General features: G+C 42.1%; 1 protein-coding gene across 3 annotated transcripts in view; it reads right to left on the bottom strand.

The window, feature by feature from the left end:
• Nucleotides 1-1,209: 1,209 nt before the first annotated feature.
• NFKB1 (nuclear factor kappa B subunit 1) overlaps nt 1,210-20,322 on the bottom strand; it is a 59,187-nt gene continuing 40,074 nt past the window's right edge. For all 3 annotated transcript variants that reach the window (XM_064450030.1, XM_064450027.1, XM_064450029.1), the window contains exons 12-24: nt 18,858-18,980; nt 18,310-18,399; nt 17,177-17,371; nt 14,325-14,466; nt 10,867-10,981; nt 8,567-8,768; nt 7,242-7,411; nt 6,292-6,394; nt 5,293-5,417; nt 4,403-4,469; nt 3,938-4,110; nt 3,622-3,802; nt 1,210-2,105 (exon numbers count right to left, since the gene is read on the bottom strand). In XM_064450030.1, the coding sequence (XP_064306100.1) occupies nt 1,918-2,105; nt 3,622-3,802; nt 3,938-4,110; nt 4,403-4,469; nt 5,293-5,417; nt 6,292-6,394; nt 7,242-7,411; nt 8,567-8,768; nt 10,867-10,981; nt 14,325-14,466; nt 17,177-17,371; nt 18,310-18,399; nt 18,858-18,980 (1,874 nt within the window). In that variant the 3' untranslated portion in view covers nt 1,210-1,917. The remainder of the gene's footprint in view (nt 2,106-3,621; nt 3,803-3,937; nt 4,111-4,402; nt 4,470-5,292; nt 5,418-6,291; nt 6,395-7,241; nt 7,412-8,566; nt 8,769-10,866; nt 10,982-14,324; nt 14,467-17,176; nt 17,372-18,309; nt 18,400-18,857; nt 18,981-20,322) is intronic.

Here is a 20,322-nt window from a genome sequence, read left to right as displayed (position 1 = left end):
TGCTTCAAGGAAAGAAGCTGCCAGACAGCCATTTAACACACTTGAATACACAGGGCCTAGGGGACATGTCCTGCTGTTCCTTGCATGATCACTAGCCTGATGAATAGCTATTAGGCAGCATTTGGTCATGAAGTGCTTAAGGAAATACAGACCCATGTGTCTTCCTGTGGTTTCAAAGCAGAGCTGGTCAGAAACAAGGCCAAAAAGTGTGACTCAACAGCCAGGATGCCCTGATGACCCGCAGGATTGTAGAAGGTACGTTTGACTTGGACAGCAGCTCTGCGGGGGGTCAGAAAGCTCCTCCACCCCCAGAATATGAGAACCTTTGCCTGTTTCTGCTACAGCTGGAATGCAGAGCAACACTGGACAAGCACATTAACCCAACAAAAATCCATACACCTTTTGACACTGGATATGTAGGTTATACATACAGTAACTGGGGAAAAAAAAGGAATTTTTAGTGTTATGCATCTTGTTTCTCTGGACGTAGTTAACACACTTAGTAGTTCAGCTGGATAAGATTATTTTACAAGTTCTGTTTAATTACTTCTTATGGTTTAATTCCTTACAGCAAATACTGCTTTAAAGTAATCAATTCTCAAGGTTTATCTTGATTCACCGTCTCACGAGTGACACCCAGGTTACTGCAGGCTGAGCTGAGCCAAGGACAACACTGTCAGTCTCCAATTTGTGCCAAGAAAACCGGCCACAAGTGAGCGACAACAGTATGATCTGCTCATTGCGTTTTCATCGTTACATCTGATATCTGTATTCTTAGTAGGGCCAACATATGTAACAGTTACACTCAGCATTAACACACAAGAAGTACTGCTTGGGAACACAGCTACCAGAGGAGTTTCTAGATAGCCCAAAGACGACCAGCCTCATCAGAGTTCTGTCGAGATGCTCAATAGTTGGTTTCAGCGTAAATGATTCTCTGCTGCCGTTAAGTATGAGAAGAGAACTAGAAGAGACCATGAGCTTTAGTTCCAAAGCACAGACAAAGCACAGCTGCTCAACGGTAGCTGATGTTCCTGGTCTCCCACCATAAAAGATACTTACGCATTAAGAGAGGTGGCTGGCAGCCCTTTCTTTATTTTAGTACTTGGAAATCAGCACAATTATGTATCAATGCCTGAAACTGAACTGGTAAATCTTCAATAACTCTACTTGAAAGATATGTAAAAATTACAGCAAGTGTAGACAAGAGACTTCATTTTGGGTTTTTATTATAAAAGTAAAATAAAAATAAGCATTTAAAAAGCATACTTTTTTTTTTAAAAAGAACAGATATAAAAAAGACTATTTACAAATAGGAAAATGCCAAACTTGAGATTTTTTTTTTGAATAAGAGACACCAAAGTTAAGTTTAAATACATTATTTGAAATATACAAGCTTTTTTTTTTAAGAATTCTCTTTTCTCTGAGTTGTCATTGTTGTGATTAAAGTCATGATTTTTCTGTGATAGCTATTTTATCAGCTTTTTTCATGCAACTGTGCTGCAAAAATTACAAAGAGAGCAGCTAGAAACTGTATCCTTTGATTGCTCTGTGTGCCTTACCTCTTTTTGTTAAGTTGGTATTATGTGTTAACAAGGAGTGACTTTCATCTATAAAAGAAAATCCTCGCAACCCAGAAAAGCTCAGTCAGTCATTCACAGTGTCCAGGCCTGTGTATTAATGCGGCAGTTAGAGCCCTGGTTATTGTATATAGCTTGTAAATGAATAAAATTAAATGTACTTGAAGGAAGCAATAGCTGGGAGCCGCATGCTGAAGTCGCCATTGGTTTGGGTTCGTGTGTGGTTCCTCCAGCGCGCTTTTGGTTGTGAATTCGCTTCCCTCTGGCCAGGATGACACAGATGTAATTTTAAATGTCACGTTTGTTCCTGTAACTGCATATTGCTAATGGGATATTACTAGTTGGCTATGTAATTGCTGTGCACTGAACTCTCACGTCCATAGCCCAGGGTCATTTTGCTAAGTGTTACTGATAACTTGCTGTTCAGAGAGTCTGAGTAAGTAAAGCTCAGTTTGCGGAAGGAGGTCTCCACACCACTGTCACACGTGCTTTCGTTGTCTTGAAATTTGCTATTATAAAGCTCGCCTGTGGGAGAGAAAAAAGGGAAATATATTATTGTTTGTGTTGATTCAGCAGTGTTGCTTTCAGAAAAGCCTGAAGAATGCAAACCGATAGCTTAAAGTTCTCCTACAGGAATATCTACCTTTAGATATCAGAACTCTAATGCAGTCACTGCACTAGTCAGGGCTCTGCCTGCGTGTGGTAGTAGCAGGGCAGAAGGTTCTCTGATTTTCAGATCCCTAGGCTCTGTGCAAGTATACAGCTCCAGGATGAGGCTCCTAAAACTTCCTCATGTTATTTCACTTACAGCTTTCTTTTTGAGACAAATAACTTGGACAATTTTAATCTAGTAAGTGAGCATGAAATGCAACGAAGTCAGGAGCAGCTCTTGTCTCTGCAAGATCCACAAAAGGAACGTCTGACAGCAAGAAAAACCGTATCTGAGTTGAAGGTATGATGTGGGCTCAGTGTGACCAGAACAGTGGTCAGCATATTATAGAGTTCAGTAGCGTTCTTCTAAACAACCATCTTAAATGACACGGCGCAGTCCATTCATGTTGCAAAGCCTAAAGAGGCAATATGTGTACAAGCATGTTTTCAGATAGGTGTGAAGGTTCGCTCCATGACTGAAAAACCAGTTTTCTATAGCGAGTAAACCAGCAATGCTGGAGCAGGATGGCGCTATGGCGGTGGTTGTTTTTTCTTTACAGAAATGCCTACGCTATTTTCATGTCGGGTGTACATTTGCACATTAGGGTGCTGGCAGCGCTACTGGTGTTTGAACAGAGCATCAAGAAAAAACATAGGTTTTTGTTATTTAATGGGGCCAGGCAGCGACTGAACATCCCTGATGACCTACTGCTTACTCAAAACCTCTGTTAGTAAAGTCCCCTGCCCAAAAGCACCATAGGACCTCTGTCCTCGAAGATGCTCCAAACTGAACCAGGCATGACACAAGCAGCCTCCTGGAACGTTATACCAGCCCCGCTCTGAAGAGGCAGTTGCACAGCATGACTGCTGGAGGTCGCCTGTAACCTAAACCATCCCCCATTTCTGTGCCTTCAAGATGCTGGGCCAGTTCAGAGTGCAGCACATTGTGGAAGGAGAAATTTAATATCGAAGTCTTACTGAGAAGTCTCTGAACCCCAAAACACTTTAGTTTATCCAGATATGAGGAGGGGGGAAAAAAGTCAAATGGTAATGGCACTTGCATAGGCCTGGGAGATCATTCCCTAGCTCATCTTTTGCAACTTACCCCCAGTACATCCAAGGAATTACCGCTGTCAGTAAATGGCAGATGTCTGCCTTTAGAAAAGGAAGACAGTATGATCAATACTGTAATGCAGGGCTACCAGTTCAAATGGTCCATTTTCCCCCCTGTCTTCTAGGCCTAGCAAATGTCTATAAGGAAGTCTGAAACAGGTAAGCATCTCAGGCATTGTGTGTAAGAAACTGTGCTCTAGCAGCGGTCCAAGGGGGGCGGAGGGGAGAACTGAAAATGTTTTAAATAAAGCTCTTGAAGTTTTGCTGTCGATTTTACCTGTCTCTCCATTTGCAAAGGTGGGTGGTGATGATGATGACAGAAGAGCTTGTACTGTATTGTCCTCCTGGTGAGAGGGGCGTTGTGAGACGGGTAGTGCTTTCTGAATGATGTCAATGGCTTCTGTGTGATCCATCTGTCTCAAAGCAGCGATCAGCTCTTGAACTGTACCACCAGAAACCTAAGAGACAAGACAACAGATGCTCACCATCATCCAGGCTAGTGAAAACTGAAGGGCTGCACTGTCTCACCATGCAGGAGAACAGCGTTCTCTACATGTCTGTGTGCTCTTCATACCTTCTTACAGCCACATTACCTCATAGTTATCTAGCAGAGTTTTCGCTGGGGAGGGGCTCAGCCTGAAGGCATTATTAAGTATGCCAAGACCTAGTTTTTCTGCTAGAGTGGACCAGTTTTTGTTTGGATCGGGCACTTCCAGTAGTTTGTAAAGCTGCATCTTGGAACTTTCATTCATCTCTCTCAAACGTCCTGGGGAAGAGAGAAATATCTTAGTTTAGTATTTATACAAGTCACGTACCAGTTCATTTTTAAGCAGGAAAAAAGCCCAATTAAGAGTATTTTAGTGTCTATCAATCCCAGTGTTTATTCCTGTATTGCTGTGGCCTTGTGATCCCCCTCCTCACACTCATTCTGAGAATGAGGGGGGCAGAGGGTACCTCTTCTCCCTCCCCATTTCAGGTACGGGCTGTGCCTTCTGCAAGTACACTTTTAGTGCTCAATTACTAGAGGGATATTGTCAAGTCTTCTTTATAGATGTTACCTTGTGTCAGTAAGTCCTCCAAAACCACTGGTGGCTCATAGGGTTTGCCATTTAGTATGTCATACACCTAAGAGAATACAGAAAAGTCAATCTTTTCACCAGGTTTCTGCTGAGTCCATTATCTTGGCAAGTCTCAGTACTATTCTATAAAGCCCTAATTCCATTAGTAAATGGGCAATTTTTTTCTGTCCCAGGATCAGGAGGTCTCAAGATACTGTAGGAGACCTGTGCAAAGCTTGAGGGAGAAATCTTTAGAAGTTAATCTCCCTTGCCCTTTAGCTATGCCATCTGGCAACTGTTTCAAAATACAGAGGAAGTGTTTGCAGGAAGTGGCAGTGGCTAAGTGAGGAGTTATTGCCTGCCTACAACTAGTGATTTAAAACAAAGTCTGGGTTAGATTATCATCTAAGGCCAGTACCGCTCTCCAGCTCCATGTGCTTAGAGATGCCGGCTGCTTCCACCTTACTCTCACACCAAACCAGCTGCACATACTCAGCTACTAAAGCATGGACCGTGTGGCCTAATCACTGCTTGGGTAGGACACAAAAGTGTATTTTCCCTGTGTGCAAAGTCAGCAATTCTGAAGAACGTGCAGCAAAGAAACCCACTGGAGGGTGAATATGGGCCTTCAAGCACAAGCTGCCCAACCAGCTAAATGCTGTAGTGCAACTATATCGGGAAGTGCCTGGTCATTGCTTTCCAGTAGATGTAGCCTGTTAAGTGGAGCTTTCTTCCAGGGCTATTACACAAGGGGATTTTGTGGCTGAATTAGTGTCATTTTTGATGGCAAATCAGTAGCTTGCCACCATTGAAGTAACTGTGGATGCAGTGAAAGGAAGTGGCTGAGAGCGCCAAGCTACTATTTTTTATTAAAAAACCAGACCACATACCTCACAGTTGGCTGCCATATCCAGTGGTGTCGTTCCAGGCACAATTCCTTCATCGTCATCTTCATCGTCTTTCACATCATCTAGATCAAACAATGGCTCAAAGTTCTCTAAGTGAGGATTTGCACCTGGCAAACAAGTGTGGAAAAAAAAAAAATCCTAAGAAAAGGCTTCAAGTTGCTTTTCAACAACATTTAAAATATGTATTCTAAGTTCGGAACAGCAAAGCTGCTAATTGAGCTACTCAAGCTAAATCACATCTTATATTTAGTTGATAAAGTTATTTGCTGCGTTAAGATAAATGCTGTCACATCCCTGTATGCTGCTATTCTCCATTATAAAGAGCGCCGAGTGACAAGCGGAGTGTTAGGGCCCAAAGAAAGGGCTGCGATTATACAGACTGACTTCCAGCCCCGTTCTCGGCTCACGCAGAGCGTAACATGTATGTGGTTAAGGAACAGTGTGGTGCTTCTTTTTCTAGCATCAGTGAAGGTCTGGGTATTATTAAAAGACCAAGCACAAAGCTGGAGCAATGGGAGGCCTGGACTTCTGCTTCAAAGGAGGAAAATCGGGGCGGGGGTGTGTGGTGGTGTTCTAAGTAATATGCAAAACTAACTCTTCCACAGTGATACAGAATAGGTGACACTAACAAGCTCATCTTTCAGTGGCTTTTTTTTTTTTTTAAAGCATTCCAACACTTATCCCAACTATGTAATTAGGTCTCTTCTCTGCTTATTCAGCTACAAAAAAAACTTCCAAGAGCACTCAATTTTTTTTCTTGACTAACATTAGTTTCTTGGTTTAGCCATTAGATGGTGCTGAAGAGCAGCACAGCACCTGAGCGTAAGCCTTGCCTGAGGAAAACCAAACCTTCACGCTTTTAACGCAGGAATTCTTCTGCTCATGAAACAAGTTTACTGGCACATTCTTTTCTGCTTGCAGCCTTCTAACCTGAATTGCCACTGTGAAAGAAAACTCTCCAGCAAATATCTAGTTTCATACCTGCTGCTTTGAGAACTGCTGTCAATTTGCAAGAGCCCCTTCCAGCTGCTATGTGAAGAGGAGTTGTCCCATCATACGTAGTGCTGTCCACATCTGCATCACTCTAAGTTTTTATTGAACAACAACAAGAAAAGTGTTACTCCTCTATACAACAGAGCTGCGGAGACTCATGTCCGCATAAACGTTGCTGCTGTGCAAATAAGCACCATTCCATGCCCGCTTGCATAAAAACTCTAATCATTGTCTGAAAAGAAGGAACTAGAAAGTAATGGCAACTGTCGCCTGCAGGAACAGACGGTGGTCACCTGCTCCGGTGTTGCAGCAGGAGGCACCGCGTTAAATCTGAACAGGTCAGATAGATAAAAGCCACTTCTCATCCCACATAATAGTTTTGCCATCTGATTGATCGCCCACAGCATCTGGAGTCTGAACTGGTGTGTGCACAGAAGCCTGCCTTCCACCTGCTCTTCAGGAGCGTGGGCAGGCTGGTGTTCGTCGCAGGTACTGAGGAGGGCTACCGCGGCCTCCGTGGGCATGTAGAGTTAACAACACTAGGGTCGAGGTGCTAAAGAGATGAGACAAATACTTATAGATATACAGGAGTATCTCTCTATGCGCACCTGTATACACATTCCACTTCACAGAGATGAAGCGATTAACTTGTTCATGAGTAGTTTCATTGGCTGCCGGCATTACTCAGTGCAAATTAAACACGGCATATGCGGTCAGGTCAGGGTCACAAACTGTAAATTCCTCACCTTGGGCAAAAGGTTCACCAGCAGTGCTGAACAAGTAGTAACGAATAATGTTAGCAATAATTTTGCCATTATACCAATTTAGGTAATCAACAGGGAAAACCCCTTTCTTCTTTTCCTTTGAAGCACTTAAGGATTTTTGAGTTTTTAAATATGTAAGTGAAAAGACCTGGGAGGAAGAAATTCTGCCCTTACCTCAAGCAAAAGGCAGCATACCAAAGGGATGTTCTTGTGCTCAACTGCTAAATGCAGTGCAGTTCGTCCAGATTTTTGTTCCTGAGCATTGACGTTAACTCCAGCAGCGATCAGCTGTTTGAGGCAGGACATGCTATTTGCCATCACCGCCATGTGAATTGCACCGAGACCTACACAAAACAAACCCCACCCATCACATGCATTAATATTTGAAAAATATGGAAATGTTGGAGTAATGAGTTTTGAACTTGCCGTGTCTGTGAAAATTGTAGAACGAGTGAGATTTACTGTCGTTACCCGAGCACAAGTGACTTATTTTGACTGCTTATACACTAAAAGATGGTGTTAATAAAAATATTCTTTGTGCATAAATTGAAACTAGTTGTGTTGTTGATGGCAAGTCAAAGCCACGTGTGAAAAGAAGTAAAAAAGAATAAAAATCAGTAAATTACAAGGTGGAAAAGAAGGCAGGAAGTAAAGAGCTCACTTAGATCATCCCTTTGCCTCAAAGGAGTGTAGCCTTACAAAAAAATCTGCATCTTGGTACTAAACAAATGGGTACCTGCACTGGCCCCATCTGCTACTGAACATCTCTTCTAGAAACATTCTGGGGAATAACTGGTATGTTTAGTATCATCCTCCTGCAAGGCCACACTGCCCTATCACCTCAGGATTACCTGCACCAGCTCAAAAAACCCCTTGTATTTAAGAAACACCCACCCACCCCAAACCAACAAAACCAAACCACCCCTCCGTCTGAGGAACTCAACACAGTTGTTTGATTCCCTTAATTCCTGCGTTTAGGTCAGGAGTACTAAATTCAAATGACCTGTGCCACTGAAAAATGGGAGAATTGTGTCTTTGTTGTTATTTTATAGGCTCTACTTCTGTATGGTCACGAAGTACCAGCTAGGAAACTTGACACTAGTCCAGAAATTATTTTTGAGGGGATTTCATTCACTAGAGAGGAAGAAACAGTTTCTTCTGGGGGGATTTTTTAAAAAAACATCAGTTGCATAAGGTATCTCAGGGGGAACACAGTGCTTGAAGTTTTGTGAGATTAAAAAGAATATGCAGTATCAAAAATTAAAATCCATACTGTGTCATGTGGCCATTACCAATCTTTACGTTCTGCATAACCAGAAAACCTACACGTCTTCCTCTCATCTGTGACTGCAGGCATAGAATAGCCAAGGACAGCATGCGCAAAATGGGGAAATATGCTATTTGCAAGGTCAAACCTGTGTAAAACCACTGTGTTGGCAGGAACTGAGGTGTGCTTGCCCAGTAGGTAAGTGTAAAATAGAGCCATTATCTTTCCATACCTTCACCATTGGCAAGGTCGACCATCGGAGATACCTTCTTATGCTTGAGGAGTAGACTCAAGATCTTGTCGTCTCCTTCGGTAGCAGCTAAATGTAAGACAGAATTGCCGTGGCGATCCAGAAGGCTGACATCTGCTCCAGCCTTCAGCAAGTCTTCTACCACCTCTGCCTGCTTTGTGACCACTGCCAGGTGCAAGGGGGTCTGGAAGTGACAGAAGCAAGCCATGAGAAGATAAACAACAGCTACATCACTTCTACAGAAATCTCTTAAACCCATAAAAGCTCCTGGTGTGAGGAGACGTTACTCCACTTCAAAGCTAACAATGAAAAGCCTGCATATGCATACATTTCTTTCTACTGTGCACTACAAACAGGGTTTCTGCTTACTGGAAATAAAAGCTGCCTTGCCAGCATCAGCATTCAGACTTTGGGAAGAACAAAGATGTTGTCTACTCTTACAAGACAGGGCACTGAGCTGGCTATTTGAGCGTGGTGGTGCAAGGGACTTGGGAAATGAGGTAACCCCTGTGCCCCCCAGACACCGTAACCCTGCCTGCAGCTGCCCCATAGCCAAGTTCATGCCATGGAGGGAGCACCCTCACCTTCCAGGGCCTGCTCAGATCCACCTTTTGCACTGAACTACGCTCTCATTTTGCTCCTGACTAGGGGGTTTGCAGCCACGGGCTTAGATTTCCTCATCCCCCCAAACGACTCTGCACAGAAAAGAAGAAAATCTTGCTATTCTGTGCATTTGCCAGAGCGCGGAACAACTGTGCATTTACACAGCGTGTTTCTAGCTAGCTGATGCTATTTGCTGTGCAGAGACACCTGCAGCACCGAAAGGCTCTCAGGCCGAGGGGTTTCCAGTATTTCCAAAGGTCAGCTATTTACTGCGTGCTTGACAGTCTTGTCAGTGAACAGGATTGTGTAGAACATAGTCAAAACGAATGTATTTAAAGAGCGAGACATTCCAGTAAGGTTTGGGAAACGGTACTTCCAACACTAAAACAATGTAAAAATTGCACAAGATTCCATCTGAATATCATTATCCTTATACTAACAGAGGACTATAAAAAAACCAAGACTAATTCCAGCTCCTTACAATAAGCTTCTGTTTGTCAATACATTTTTCAACACTTTTGCAATTAATTACTGAATCTATAGGGTACATGTACGATTCAGCTTTCAGAATACCTGTATAGAAGGAAAATTCTAGCCCAAGCCTACTTTCCCTCCCACTGCTGGCTTAAGGTTTAAGCAGAAGGAAGGAATAGCTGGAGAGGTCCTGGTAGCTAGAGGTTTATTGCCTGTGTAGAGCACAGCTTTTCTCCCTGTTTCAGTTAAACAGAGGGCACAGAATTCAGTTCAGAATCTTCTGCTTGCTTTCATCAGCCTCCACATTTCAAACTTGCTTTATACGAGCATAAAAATGAAATGCAAAAGAGAACAAAAAAAGGGCAAAATAAACTCTCTGGGACTATCTGTGTAGAATAAAACCCTGCCTTTACTGTTCACAGCAAAAGAAATGACACAAACGTCACAGGGCTGCTGTGTAACGTCCAGCTGGTTACCTTTGGGACAACCAAACAGCGGGCACAGTTGAAGACATTCTTTTCCAGGCAGGTTTCCACAGCTCTTTTAAAAGCCTGAGCTTTTTATTGTAATACAAAAGCCTCAGGCTCTGTCATAGATGAAGCTGAGGAGACAGAATTGTGCCTGGCAGTTAAGTGTTCTTTTCCTACTAGGTAAAAGGCATGGGGGTGGTTGGTTTTTTTGTTTGTTTTGCCCTAATGCAAATCTAGAAGTGAAAAGGAAATTTTGGTGCTCATGTGAGGGGCGCACAAATACCATCCAGGCTATAGGAAGGGCATAGTTTGTTACAGCTTCCCCATGCCTACAGATAACTGATGATGCAGCAACTGACTCATGATTCTGAGTTACTCCAGGTTAGAAAGGTCAGAAGAGCCCAGAGCTGGCATGCTGTAATCCATGCCGCTGGTTTAATAACAGAGAAGCCAAATGATGAAGGCATGAACTGAAGAATTTCATATTTTTGGCCTGTTCTACAATTAACCCAAGGAGATGTTTATGTTAACATCAAGGGCAGTTACGAACTAAAACAGTGAAAACATGCTCTTGCACCTCCACCACCTTACAATACGTCACTGTGTTCTTAAACTTGTTTGCTTTGCAGTCTGAGCTGGGCTCATTCAGACAAACAGAAGAAAAGTAAGACAGATGCTAATTTCTTTTTTGCTGGCTGAACAAGCAACAACACTTGTACCACCACAACAGCGTACCTGATAAAGGTTGTTTCTCATGTTAATGATGTCATTATAATTCATATCGGGTATCACTTCCAAGAGTTTTTTCACCAGCTCAGTCTGAAGGTGGATAATTGCTACATGAAGGACACTGAAACGAACAAAAACCAGATTGACAAATTAACATTATTTTCGAATTTATTATAAAAATGTTAAGGTTTTGCTGTAGATCTGATTGAATTCTAACTGACATAAATGCTTGACTGTTAGTGGTCATGATTTCAGCACTACATATCAGCACCTAAAATGAATCCCAACATCAAAAAAAAGCCAGTCGGAAGAGAACTGTGTTTAACCCTTCAATCATAAAACCAGGCTTGGGACAGCTTTTGCAGGTCCTGAGCGTAACTTAACCAACAGTCTAATAAATACAAACTTTGTATCACAAAAGAACTGTTTCTGATTTTGGTTGAAATCCCCAGATTCTTCGCTGTTTTGTTTTTTTCATGTTTTGAATTATGCAGCACATGAACACCTCTTACTGTCAAAACCTTCCTTCAGAATTTCCACAGGTCCCTCTGCCACCAAAGTAGATTTCCCCTTGGGGGTTTCCCCAGATCTGTGGGTTTCTTTTCTTCGTTTTCAAACAGAAAAATGACTGAGGACTCAGGCCTGTTGACTAAGAGCCACAGGGTTTGCAGCAGTGACTGGAGACGTCATGCCAAAGGAAAAAGCTGTTTTGGGACATGAGTGACTCTGCATAGCAAGGCACTTCACTGCTTCTACCAGGTTAATGCAACGGCCTTTCCCGTGCTCTTCTCCAGAGCCAGGCCCTTCACCACCAGAGCGGCTGTACTTGCAGAACACCATCAGGAAAAAAGCAGGTTGTGAATCGCACCACCCCTCGCCAACAGAGCTCGATTTGTGTCTTCCCCTGAGGCTTCATTTCAAAGTCACACCCTTTGTTTTGAAACGTATCCTGCCAACCTCTCCCTTAACAGACGCTGGCGAACTTCTAGGCTCATCTTTTTAGCATATCGTTACTGACATACAGTATCAACATAGGACATGTGGCACGTTTGTTATGCTGCTCCAGAAATACCTGAATATACTCAGATCTACACTTTCATCAGAAAAATAAAAAGAAGTTTCTTGCCATTCAGGGTGTAGAGTCATCTTGAAATTGAGACTGAGAGCACCCAAAACCAGAAGATATTTTGAAAAGCAGAAAAAAAAATGATTTCTAAACCCATGTACCAAGTACCATGGCACTTTCCCTCCTTCAACTCTCCTGTGCTGTTCGAACAGTCCCACCACTACCATAAAAGAGCTGTTCCTCTGCTGTCTGGTAGACGCTTCTTACTACACTCTAGCATGCTGACATTTTATCTCCAAATCTCACTTCAGAAACCAATTGGCTCTTCTACTGCCTTTAGTTCTCTTTCCTGTACCAAGTATTTTCATTTTACCTTGCTACTACAAGTGATGCTGTAAAGACACGCTGACTAGACTATGAGAAGGCAGTCAATTCCATTTCTTACACAGTTCCTATATCAAAAAAATGTTTTTCAGCATTGCTGTGGAGGCAGAGTGCTGTAATCGTCAGGCTTCTGGAGAGCAGTGGTACTGGTATAAATGCAGTAACAACCGGTGCTACCGAGTGCCCTCTGTAAATATACACTAGCCACAGATTAATGTAGTTTGTCTGAAAGCCATAAAACACAATACAGGTTCCATTAAAGGTATTTTCATTCCCTACATGCTCCTTTGATAAAAGAAAGGTGAGCAAAGTTGACAGCAACATTTCTTTAAAGGCTTAAGCAAAAATGTTATATTTTTTGCCATATAATTTGCATGATTAAAGTGAAAATTAGGGAAATTGATTTATTAATTTTCACCTTTAAAAACAAAACAAAAAAACAAAAAAACACCCACCACAAAAAAACCCCAATACCAGCTCCTGCGAGAGCACTGGAAGACAGTCACCAACAACTTTGTTTTGTTAAAAAGCTGCAGAGTAATTTAGATGTAATGTAATTACATGCTCACAGCCCAAAATCCATCCCAGAAGACAAGCATGTGAGCTTGAGCCTCACGTACTTGCAGGTACTTCTTGATCCAGAACGAAAACAACTATTTACCAGCATTCTGAAAAGTATTTTCACTTTGTTGAAATGCCCTGCAAGTCCAAATCTGAGGGGCACCTTATTGATATTTAAATCCAGGTCCTACTTGCTCAACACTCCTCTACCCCGTTTTTTTGGTTGGTGTTTTTTTTTTTAAACACAGGGGTTTTTTTTGTTTTGGTTTTTTTTTTTAAACACAGAATCTGTATTGTCCAAAGTGCTAGCAGATTTTGTTGCTAGCTCCTGTCTCCTTCATATTCCTGCTTTCCTCAAACCAGAAATTAGATTGCCAACTGAAAAGCAAAGCAAGTAAAGTAGCTACCTCTGATTTTGCAGTCCTTTATCAATAATCCGAGACCTATTTTCACTAAAAGTAGAGTTAAAGTAGTAGCCTCTCACAGAGGAATCAAATGGTGGGACAGCATGTCTCGAGTCACTTGTAATTTTCCATCTAGCTGGACACCTCAAGGCTTATATGGCTTCTACTGTACAAAGTACTGCAATTTAAGGAAACAGAAGTGATTGCATAGGGCCTGTCCAAAGGTGGCCAGCTAAAAAGTGAGGATGTGATAATGCCACTTGCTTATTCAAGAGATTATCTTTGCATGTGTTCAGAGCCATTTCCGCTGAATTTGCTTTTAATAACTACTAAACATTAGTTCCTCCCTGTATTTCACTCTGATTTCCACAGAATATGCATAAGCTGTAGCGGAACAAAATGGGTTTCCACTCCAGCTCACATTACTGAAGGACTGATAAGCAAATATTAGCAGCCAAGTGTGCCAGAAATATCCATGCAGTCTCTTGGAAGACAACAGTATGGTCGGATGTAAGCAAGGGCAAAATACTGCCCTTTGGGAAGCACCTGGTGTCAGTGGGAGAAAAGAAGCGTGACCCTCCAGCTATTATTTCTACATCTCCCGGTGCATCTGTAACTGAAAGCCTCCTATGAAGACTTAAGGACTTGTATGGAATAAAAAGCAGGGCACTCTCCGTCAGTACAAAACGGAGTATCCCCATCAACTGGGCACCATGACGCAAGCATAGCACTTCATGCTCAGTCAAGATTTTAAGTAAAAAAAGGCAAACAAACTCACACCATGCTCAACACACCCTCAGTGACCAGACTACTTTCTGACAGGTACTGGATCAGTGAACTCTGTGCTGCGAGTGACTTTTCTGCCAATGCAACAAAATGCCTGAATCGCAGCCGTACCTCTCCTAAACAGCACAAAGGCGAATGACATTTATTTGCTTAGAGCAGCGCTGCAATCCATGACCGGCACCCACAGGGGACAAACCAAACTGACCACACCATTCTGCCATCAGAAACATGACTTTCAACCCAGTAAGTACAGGCCAACTCACTTGTCTCCGTTATCATCCTGGACAGCAGTGAGATGGCGCTGAACAGCCAACAGCATCTTCACGTCTCCAGTTACAGCGAAATCAAAGAGAGCATTGCAGTGACGCTTGGCAAGCTGCATGGCCTTCTCCAGGAACAGACCGTCTGCAACACAAAGTTTTGCCTTCATCAGTTCAGTTGCCTTCCTTGAAACACCACCTTGTTTTGACAGGCATTTGTGCTGCCGAAGAAATACGAAGTGCAGACCACCAAGCATTAAGTACCGATTCACTGAGACAGGTTGCTACTTACTCCCGAGAGGTAAGGGTAGAGGGAATGAGTCCCTTGGAAGAAAAACTAGGTGCATGCTGAGCATACAGGAAGCAGGAATCCTGAGAACAGTCCAACTCTGGTAGCTACCTTTGGGTGAGTGGCACCGAATTAATCGCACTGATGTGCTCTTGTATGTAATGAGACAAAAGGAGCGTGACCTTGGATTTGCTTAGAAGCAAGCAACATCATCTAAGGACTCTTGTACATAGAGCACTTAAAAGAACCTCCCATGTAGTTCTGGGTAGTTTAGGCTTCAGGAAACTGAGCCGCAAGAAGCCTAAGTGACCTGTCGATTATTGCACAGAAACTCACAGAAAAGCTATGGAATAAATGCAGGGCTTTGTGCCCCCTCTCTGACTCAAACCATGCAGTCTCTCCTGCTTTACAGCAGTGGTGCAGAGAGTCTGTTCGCCTCTTTGAATCATTCCAGTGTTTACAATGCTTAGTATTTGTAGTCTCCTGATTTTGGATTTATAAAATGTACAACCACCGAGGTTTCAAAAAGCAGAATTTGTCATGGTGGGGAGGCAAAAGGGAGAAAGGGGAGGAGAGAAACTCATTTGTGGAAAACAGTCACTCCAGCTGCTCTGTCAATACCTTTGTGGTTCTGTATAAGCAAGAAACCAGCGAAAATGAAACAGATGAACTTTCAAACCACAGTTGTCATTCTGGGAACCAGTATCATCTGAAACCGGCCTGTATTTTGAACTATTTCATGTTTCTACAAAGCCTTGTAAGGTTAGAAATTACTAACAGCAAACAAGTAAAACAGACTTGGTCATCTAAAGCACACAGATGGGGAGAGAATACCCAGGATTCCCAGCAACGCAAACCCAGGCATTTAGGCTGGGTTAGAAGCATATCCCTGACAAACATGAATACATAGCTGAGTAAGTCTTTGGCTTACAGAAGCTATCCACAAGGCTTACTGTCCTAGCCAATACATCACTGCAGCTCCTATACTATATGCCCAGGCTGATACATTTATATTTGCTATTTACCTCTTAGCACTAAATAACAGCATTACATGGATGTTACGTTCAGGATAAATACCCAGGGAAAAGGGTGTTAAGCAATTCAGTCTTTTTTCATTATGGACAATTCTAAAGTCCAAAAGCCTGAGTGTGGAACCTCCTTGGTTTCCCATATCAAGCACACAGAAAAAATATCCTTCAAAATACTATGAGATAGCATATTTTAGTCTAATACCCAAATGTTCTACCCTGCAGTAGTCATTTCATGAAGCCTGTTGTTCCGTATCTATTCTTCATATAATCTGGAGCTTGAAATTGGCTCTTTTCACACCATTATAATATATAAAGAAAAGAAACAGTCAAGTTCCTGCCTACAATGTTCATTACTTGGAAACCAGGCCAACAGTTCAGGCCCCTCCTCAGTGCCTGCAAAATGACATTATTATTTCTTCACAAAGCAGCAAAGCATTTCGCTCTCTGAATCAGCCACACCATTTATCACAACCAGAACTGCAAACAGCAAGTTCTTCAGCTTTTCTGAGGAGCACCATCTTTTTCTCAGATCACAAGAAGCTGCACCTTGGAGGTTTTTACAACTACAACCCATCCACTATGTGACTTTGGTTTCCCAAGCCACAGTTTCTAGTGCTGTTAATAGCAAGAATCACAGAAGGCTGATACACAAGAGAGAACATGCCCTCTCCCTGACCAAGGAGAGAACAACAAAAGCGGTCTAGGTCACACTGCACTTGGTAAAATCCAAGAACAAAAAAATTCCTTCCTGCTTAATTCCTACCACTACACGTCTCTCTAATCCAACTGGTTTTTTTTATTTTTATGAGACGCATGATTACTCAAATCCTTTAAAAAAGTGACCATCGACTCTTTTCAAAAACAGTCCAGGAAAAGGAAGTTTTACTGTCTGGGAAATGGTGATAGGAACTCTTCATATATGTTACAACTCTACTGCTAAACCATTTCAACTGGCTACTCCTGCCTTCCTCCCATTTTGTTCACCAGTTTGATGTGTAAGACTTTGCTACCCAACGGTGTTATTTTACTGTGTATTTATCACATGGGAACAGATACATTTACATTTTAGATTCAAACCTTTAACACTACTTTGCATGCAATTTAACAGGATTGCAGGGAAGAACTACTGCAACAATCACACCAACATCCACTTACTCATCCTAATGGAAGCCCATCAAGTATCAAAAAGCCAAGTCAACTACTGCATTGTATTGAAGGTACCTTCACTGCTTTCAGTGTTCCTCATCCACGTTTATTATGAAGCAGCTTAGCATGCTAAGCTATCTCTTCTCCTCGCATGACAAGCAGATGTTCAGTTCCCCAGTGGCAGTACAAAGGTGGAAGATTATCTACAGAACTATGTATGGGAAGGGACCTTAGATCTGGGGGAACGGATTCCCTCCTGCTTCCTCCAGGAGGCATTACTGTATTTTGGAAACAGCAAGCAGATGTTTATGGAGTTTCCAGGCCTTTAACACCACCTTTGCCCATACTGTAGTCTGATCCACCCTAAATACATTTACTTGCTCACTTACCCTGCCACCTGCAGTCTGCTTCATTGACTTCAGTTTTACAGGAAGAAGCAGCATCCTCTTTCTCTTCATTGTCACCAGAGGTTCTGCACTCATTCCTCTCTGCAATTTCCACTTCTGTATCATGTTTCATGTCCCATTTGTCACTTTGTTTATCAGAGCTCTTCCCATCTTGTTCTGCTGTGCTATCCGATAGTCCTTCAAACAAAAATTAGTATCATTAGTGTCCAATATTGTTGCTTTTTTATGCAAGTGATGAAGCTCAACTAGCCATAACCAAACCCTAAAGAACTCAATACAAAAATTTACTTGGACATAGGTGTTAACATTAAACACTCGTGAATCATAATACTCCATATGCCACCACACATGGACAGACATAGTAATGTAACTTGCTCTAAAGTGATGTTACGTTTTTGCCAGCCTCTGCTTTAAAGATAAACTTTTATGTATAACAACAGATATACCTCTCTTTTTATGGTACAAGAATGCAAGTCTGAAGTATTCCCAGGAAATCTCACAGAATTATTGAGATTTACTTTTGTCTTTCTGACAGCAAATTCATCCCTGAGACTTTGGAAATAACTACAGAGTATTCAACATGTAGATTTGAAATTACTTCCCTGTTTTAGGAAGCCAAGAACGCCCTTTATTATTAACTTAACATTTTCCATTGACTTTTATGTTTTTTTTTCTACGGGCTACTGTGTAGTACCAGACTCTGGCAACAAAGGAAGGTACCTTTTCTCTGGTCTGGCCCTTGGGTCACCTGTAATCAGCATGTTCAAGGAAGCGAAAGGGCTGCTGCTTGAAACATACGCTGCATATAGAATCACACAGAGGGGTTTTGGTGACTGATTCTCAGGAAGGAATCAGCAGTAAAAAGGAGCACGCACACAGCTTTTAAGGCAGACTTGGAGAGAATTAAAAAGAAGCAGGGCAGTAAAATCTACACAAACCCCTTTGCTGCCAAAGGTTCTAGAAAAGGGACTGATTCTAGGGAAAAAAAAAAAAAAAAATAGCCCTCCCCAGCAGACTTAGCTGGACCTGCATAACACTTCAGCTTATACTGTAGAAGAAAATAAAGATGGTCAAACTCAATTAAACTGTTACAAGAATGACATTTTTACTGTTACCGTGTTTCATTCCAGTATTGGACTTTGTTGTGCCAGGGTAGAAATGCATCCCTCCAAAAGCAGAGTATCCATATGAAGGATAACTGAACCCTAAAGAAAGAAAAAAGGTGAGGAATTAATAGAATTACACCAGAAATAATTGAGAAGCTGTTTAATTTTAAGCATCCAAGATGGTACTTAGCCGAGGTGTCTCATGAATTTCAGTGCCTTTGAGGCCCTGAGAAGCAACCAAGCTAAGGTGTGATGGGTTCTTCACTCAGACTCCCTCAACTAGAAAGGTGTTATCTGTGACTTAAAGCTTCAAGGAGGAGAGAAAAAAAGTCACCACAAGCCTTATATCCAAGTAGGAAGGCAAAGGAGCTGAAGAAATACTTAGAAAACAAGGACATGATTGACTGAAATGAGCACCACTGGTACAAAGACAGGAGAGTCAGGTCTTATCTACCTAGGAGATGAAAACCTTATCACATTTTAAAAATCAAAATAAACATCTGCCCTGCTCTCAAAGTAGAGCCCCTTCCCCTCTTCACCCAAAACCACCGCCTTACCAGAGCCAGCACCGCCACCTCCCCCTCCATACATGCCACCACCTCCTGCGCCACTGCCTCCGCCATAGCCATCAGAGAAGTTTGGCATGAGCTTCTGTCTTTTCCTTTGCACTTCTTCTTTATCTGGGTTAGAAGGAATAGACAGGATAAAGAGTCACTCTTACTGGTGGCCATGCACAGAGCGGGATGTGCATACAGCAAGCATTACTGAAGTTTCCTAGTTTATAAAGGAAAATGCAGAGAGCTGTAGCAGCATCAACTCTCTTTTAGCTCCAAATACCAGAACAACTTTGTATGTAATGGAGCAGTGGGAATTCCTATGAGAAACAAGCTAGTGCCAAGACCCCGGCCAGACCAACAGCATTGCTCAGGCCTGCGCAATCTCTTCAGTTATGCCAGGTGCCTTGTGCTCAGACTGAGAGGGGAAACGTGCTGAGATGTCTTAGGGGGCTCAGAGCTTCCTTCAAAGGTCTCTCACGTACTTAGAGCCCTGAAAAATTAGTGGTCCCAAAATTGTCCTATGTGTAAGCCAAGCCATAAACTAGCACAAGTGCCCCAAACCACAAACTTGGTTCAAGAAAATTTGCCTTTGGGGAATATAAGCACAGACCCTTTTACTAAGCAAATCTACTTCAGAAACAGACCTTTATCAGAGGGTCAGCAAATCACAAGGCACCTTGATTTCCACAGAGCAGAGTACCTACGGTGCCCTTTGAACTTTTGTTAACGGGTAAGGATGGCAAGAAATGGTAAAGACAACATTTGCTTGAAATGATTTACTTAAAAAATCAGAAAAGCCACCAGAATAAAGATAGCTTGCTTTCAGGCAGGATGTAATACTGTCAAACCATGCTGAGCAGCAGTAATTAAAAAAAAAAAAGCCTAAATATTTTATAGTGTAAGTACAAAATAACACTTAGCCCCCCTGGAAAGCAAAACAAAGATTTAAAAGAAGTATCCCAGTGACTGGAGAAAGTGAAAATGTCATGACAAGAGCTACAAAAATAGGAATACAAACATTACAGGAGTTAAAATCCAGTAGAACTGTTGAGGAAAGAACAAAATATCCTTCCTTCATTAAACAATCTAGTAGTTTTTGACAGCCATATGACAAAAAGAAATTTCATGCACAGGCACATCAGTCAGTGCATCAAATGAGATAGCTGCATGAAACAGCACACTGAAAAGTACAAGTGCGTTACGTCCAGGCATACATGGTCTGTAAGTATGTATGCATGCATGCACCAGGCATACTCACACTGACGAGGAGAGAAAACTCTAGAGAGCAATCTAGTCAGAGAAACAAACAAAAAAAATCCACATACGCATGTCTAAGTTTATGTGAACACTTGCAACACGGGGAAAAAACAGTCCCTATATGGTAATTTCATGCTTATGTTGTGTAGGGGATCTGAAAACGCACATAATGTTGAATTAATTGTATTCCATTAAGAGGCATATAAAA

The sequence above is a fragment of the Phalacrocorax carbo genome, chromosome 4 (genome assembly GCF_963921805.1).
Source record: "Phalacrocorax carbo chromosome 4, bPhaCar2.1, whole genome shotgun sequence".
Lineage (NCBI taxonomy): Eukaryota > Metazoa > Chordata > Aves > Suliformes > Phalacrocoracidae > Phalacrocorax > Phalacrocorax carbo.
Note: the sequence above shows the minus strand (reverse complement) of the source record. Positions and strands in the feature narration are given on the sequence as shown.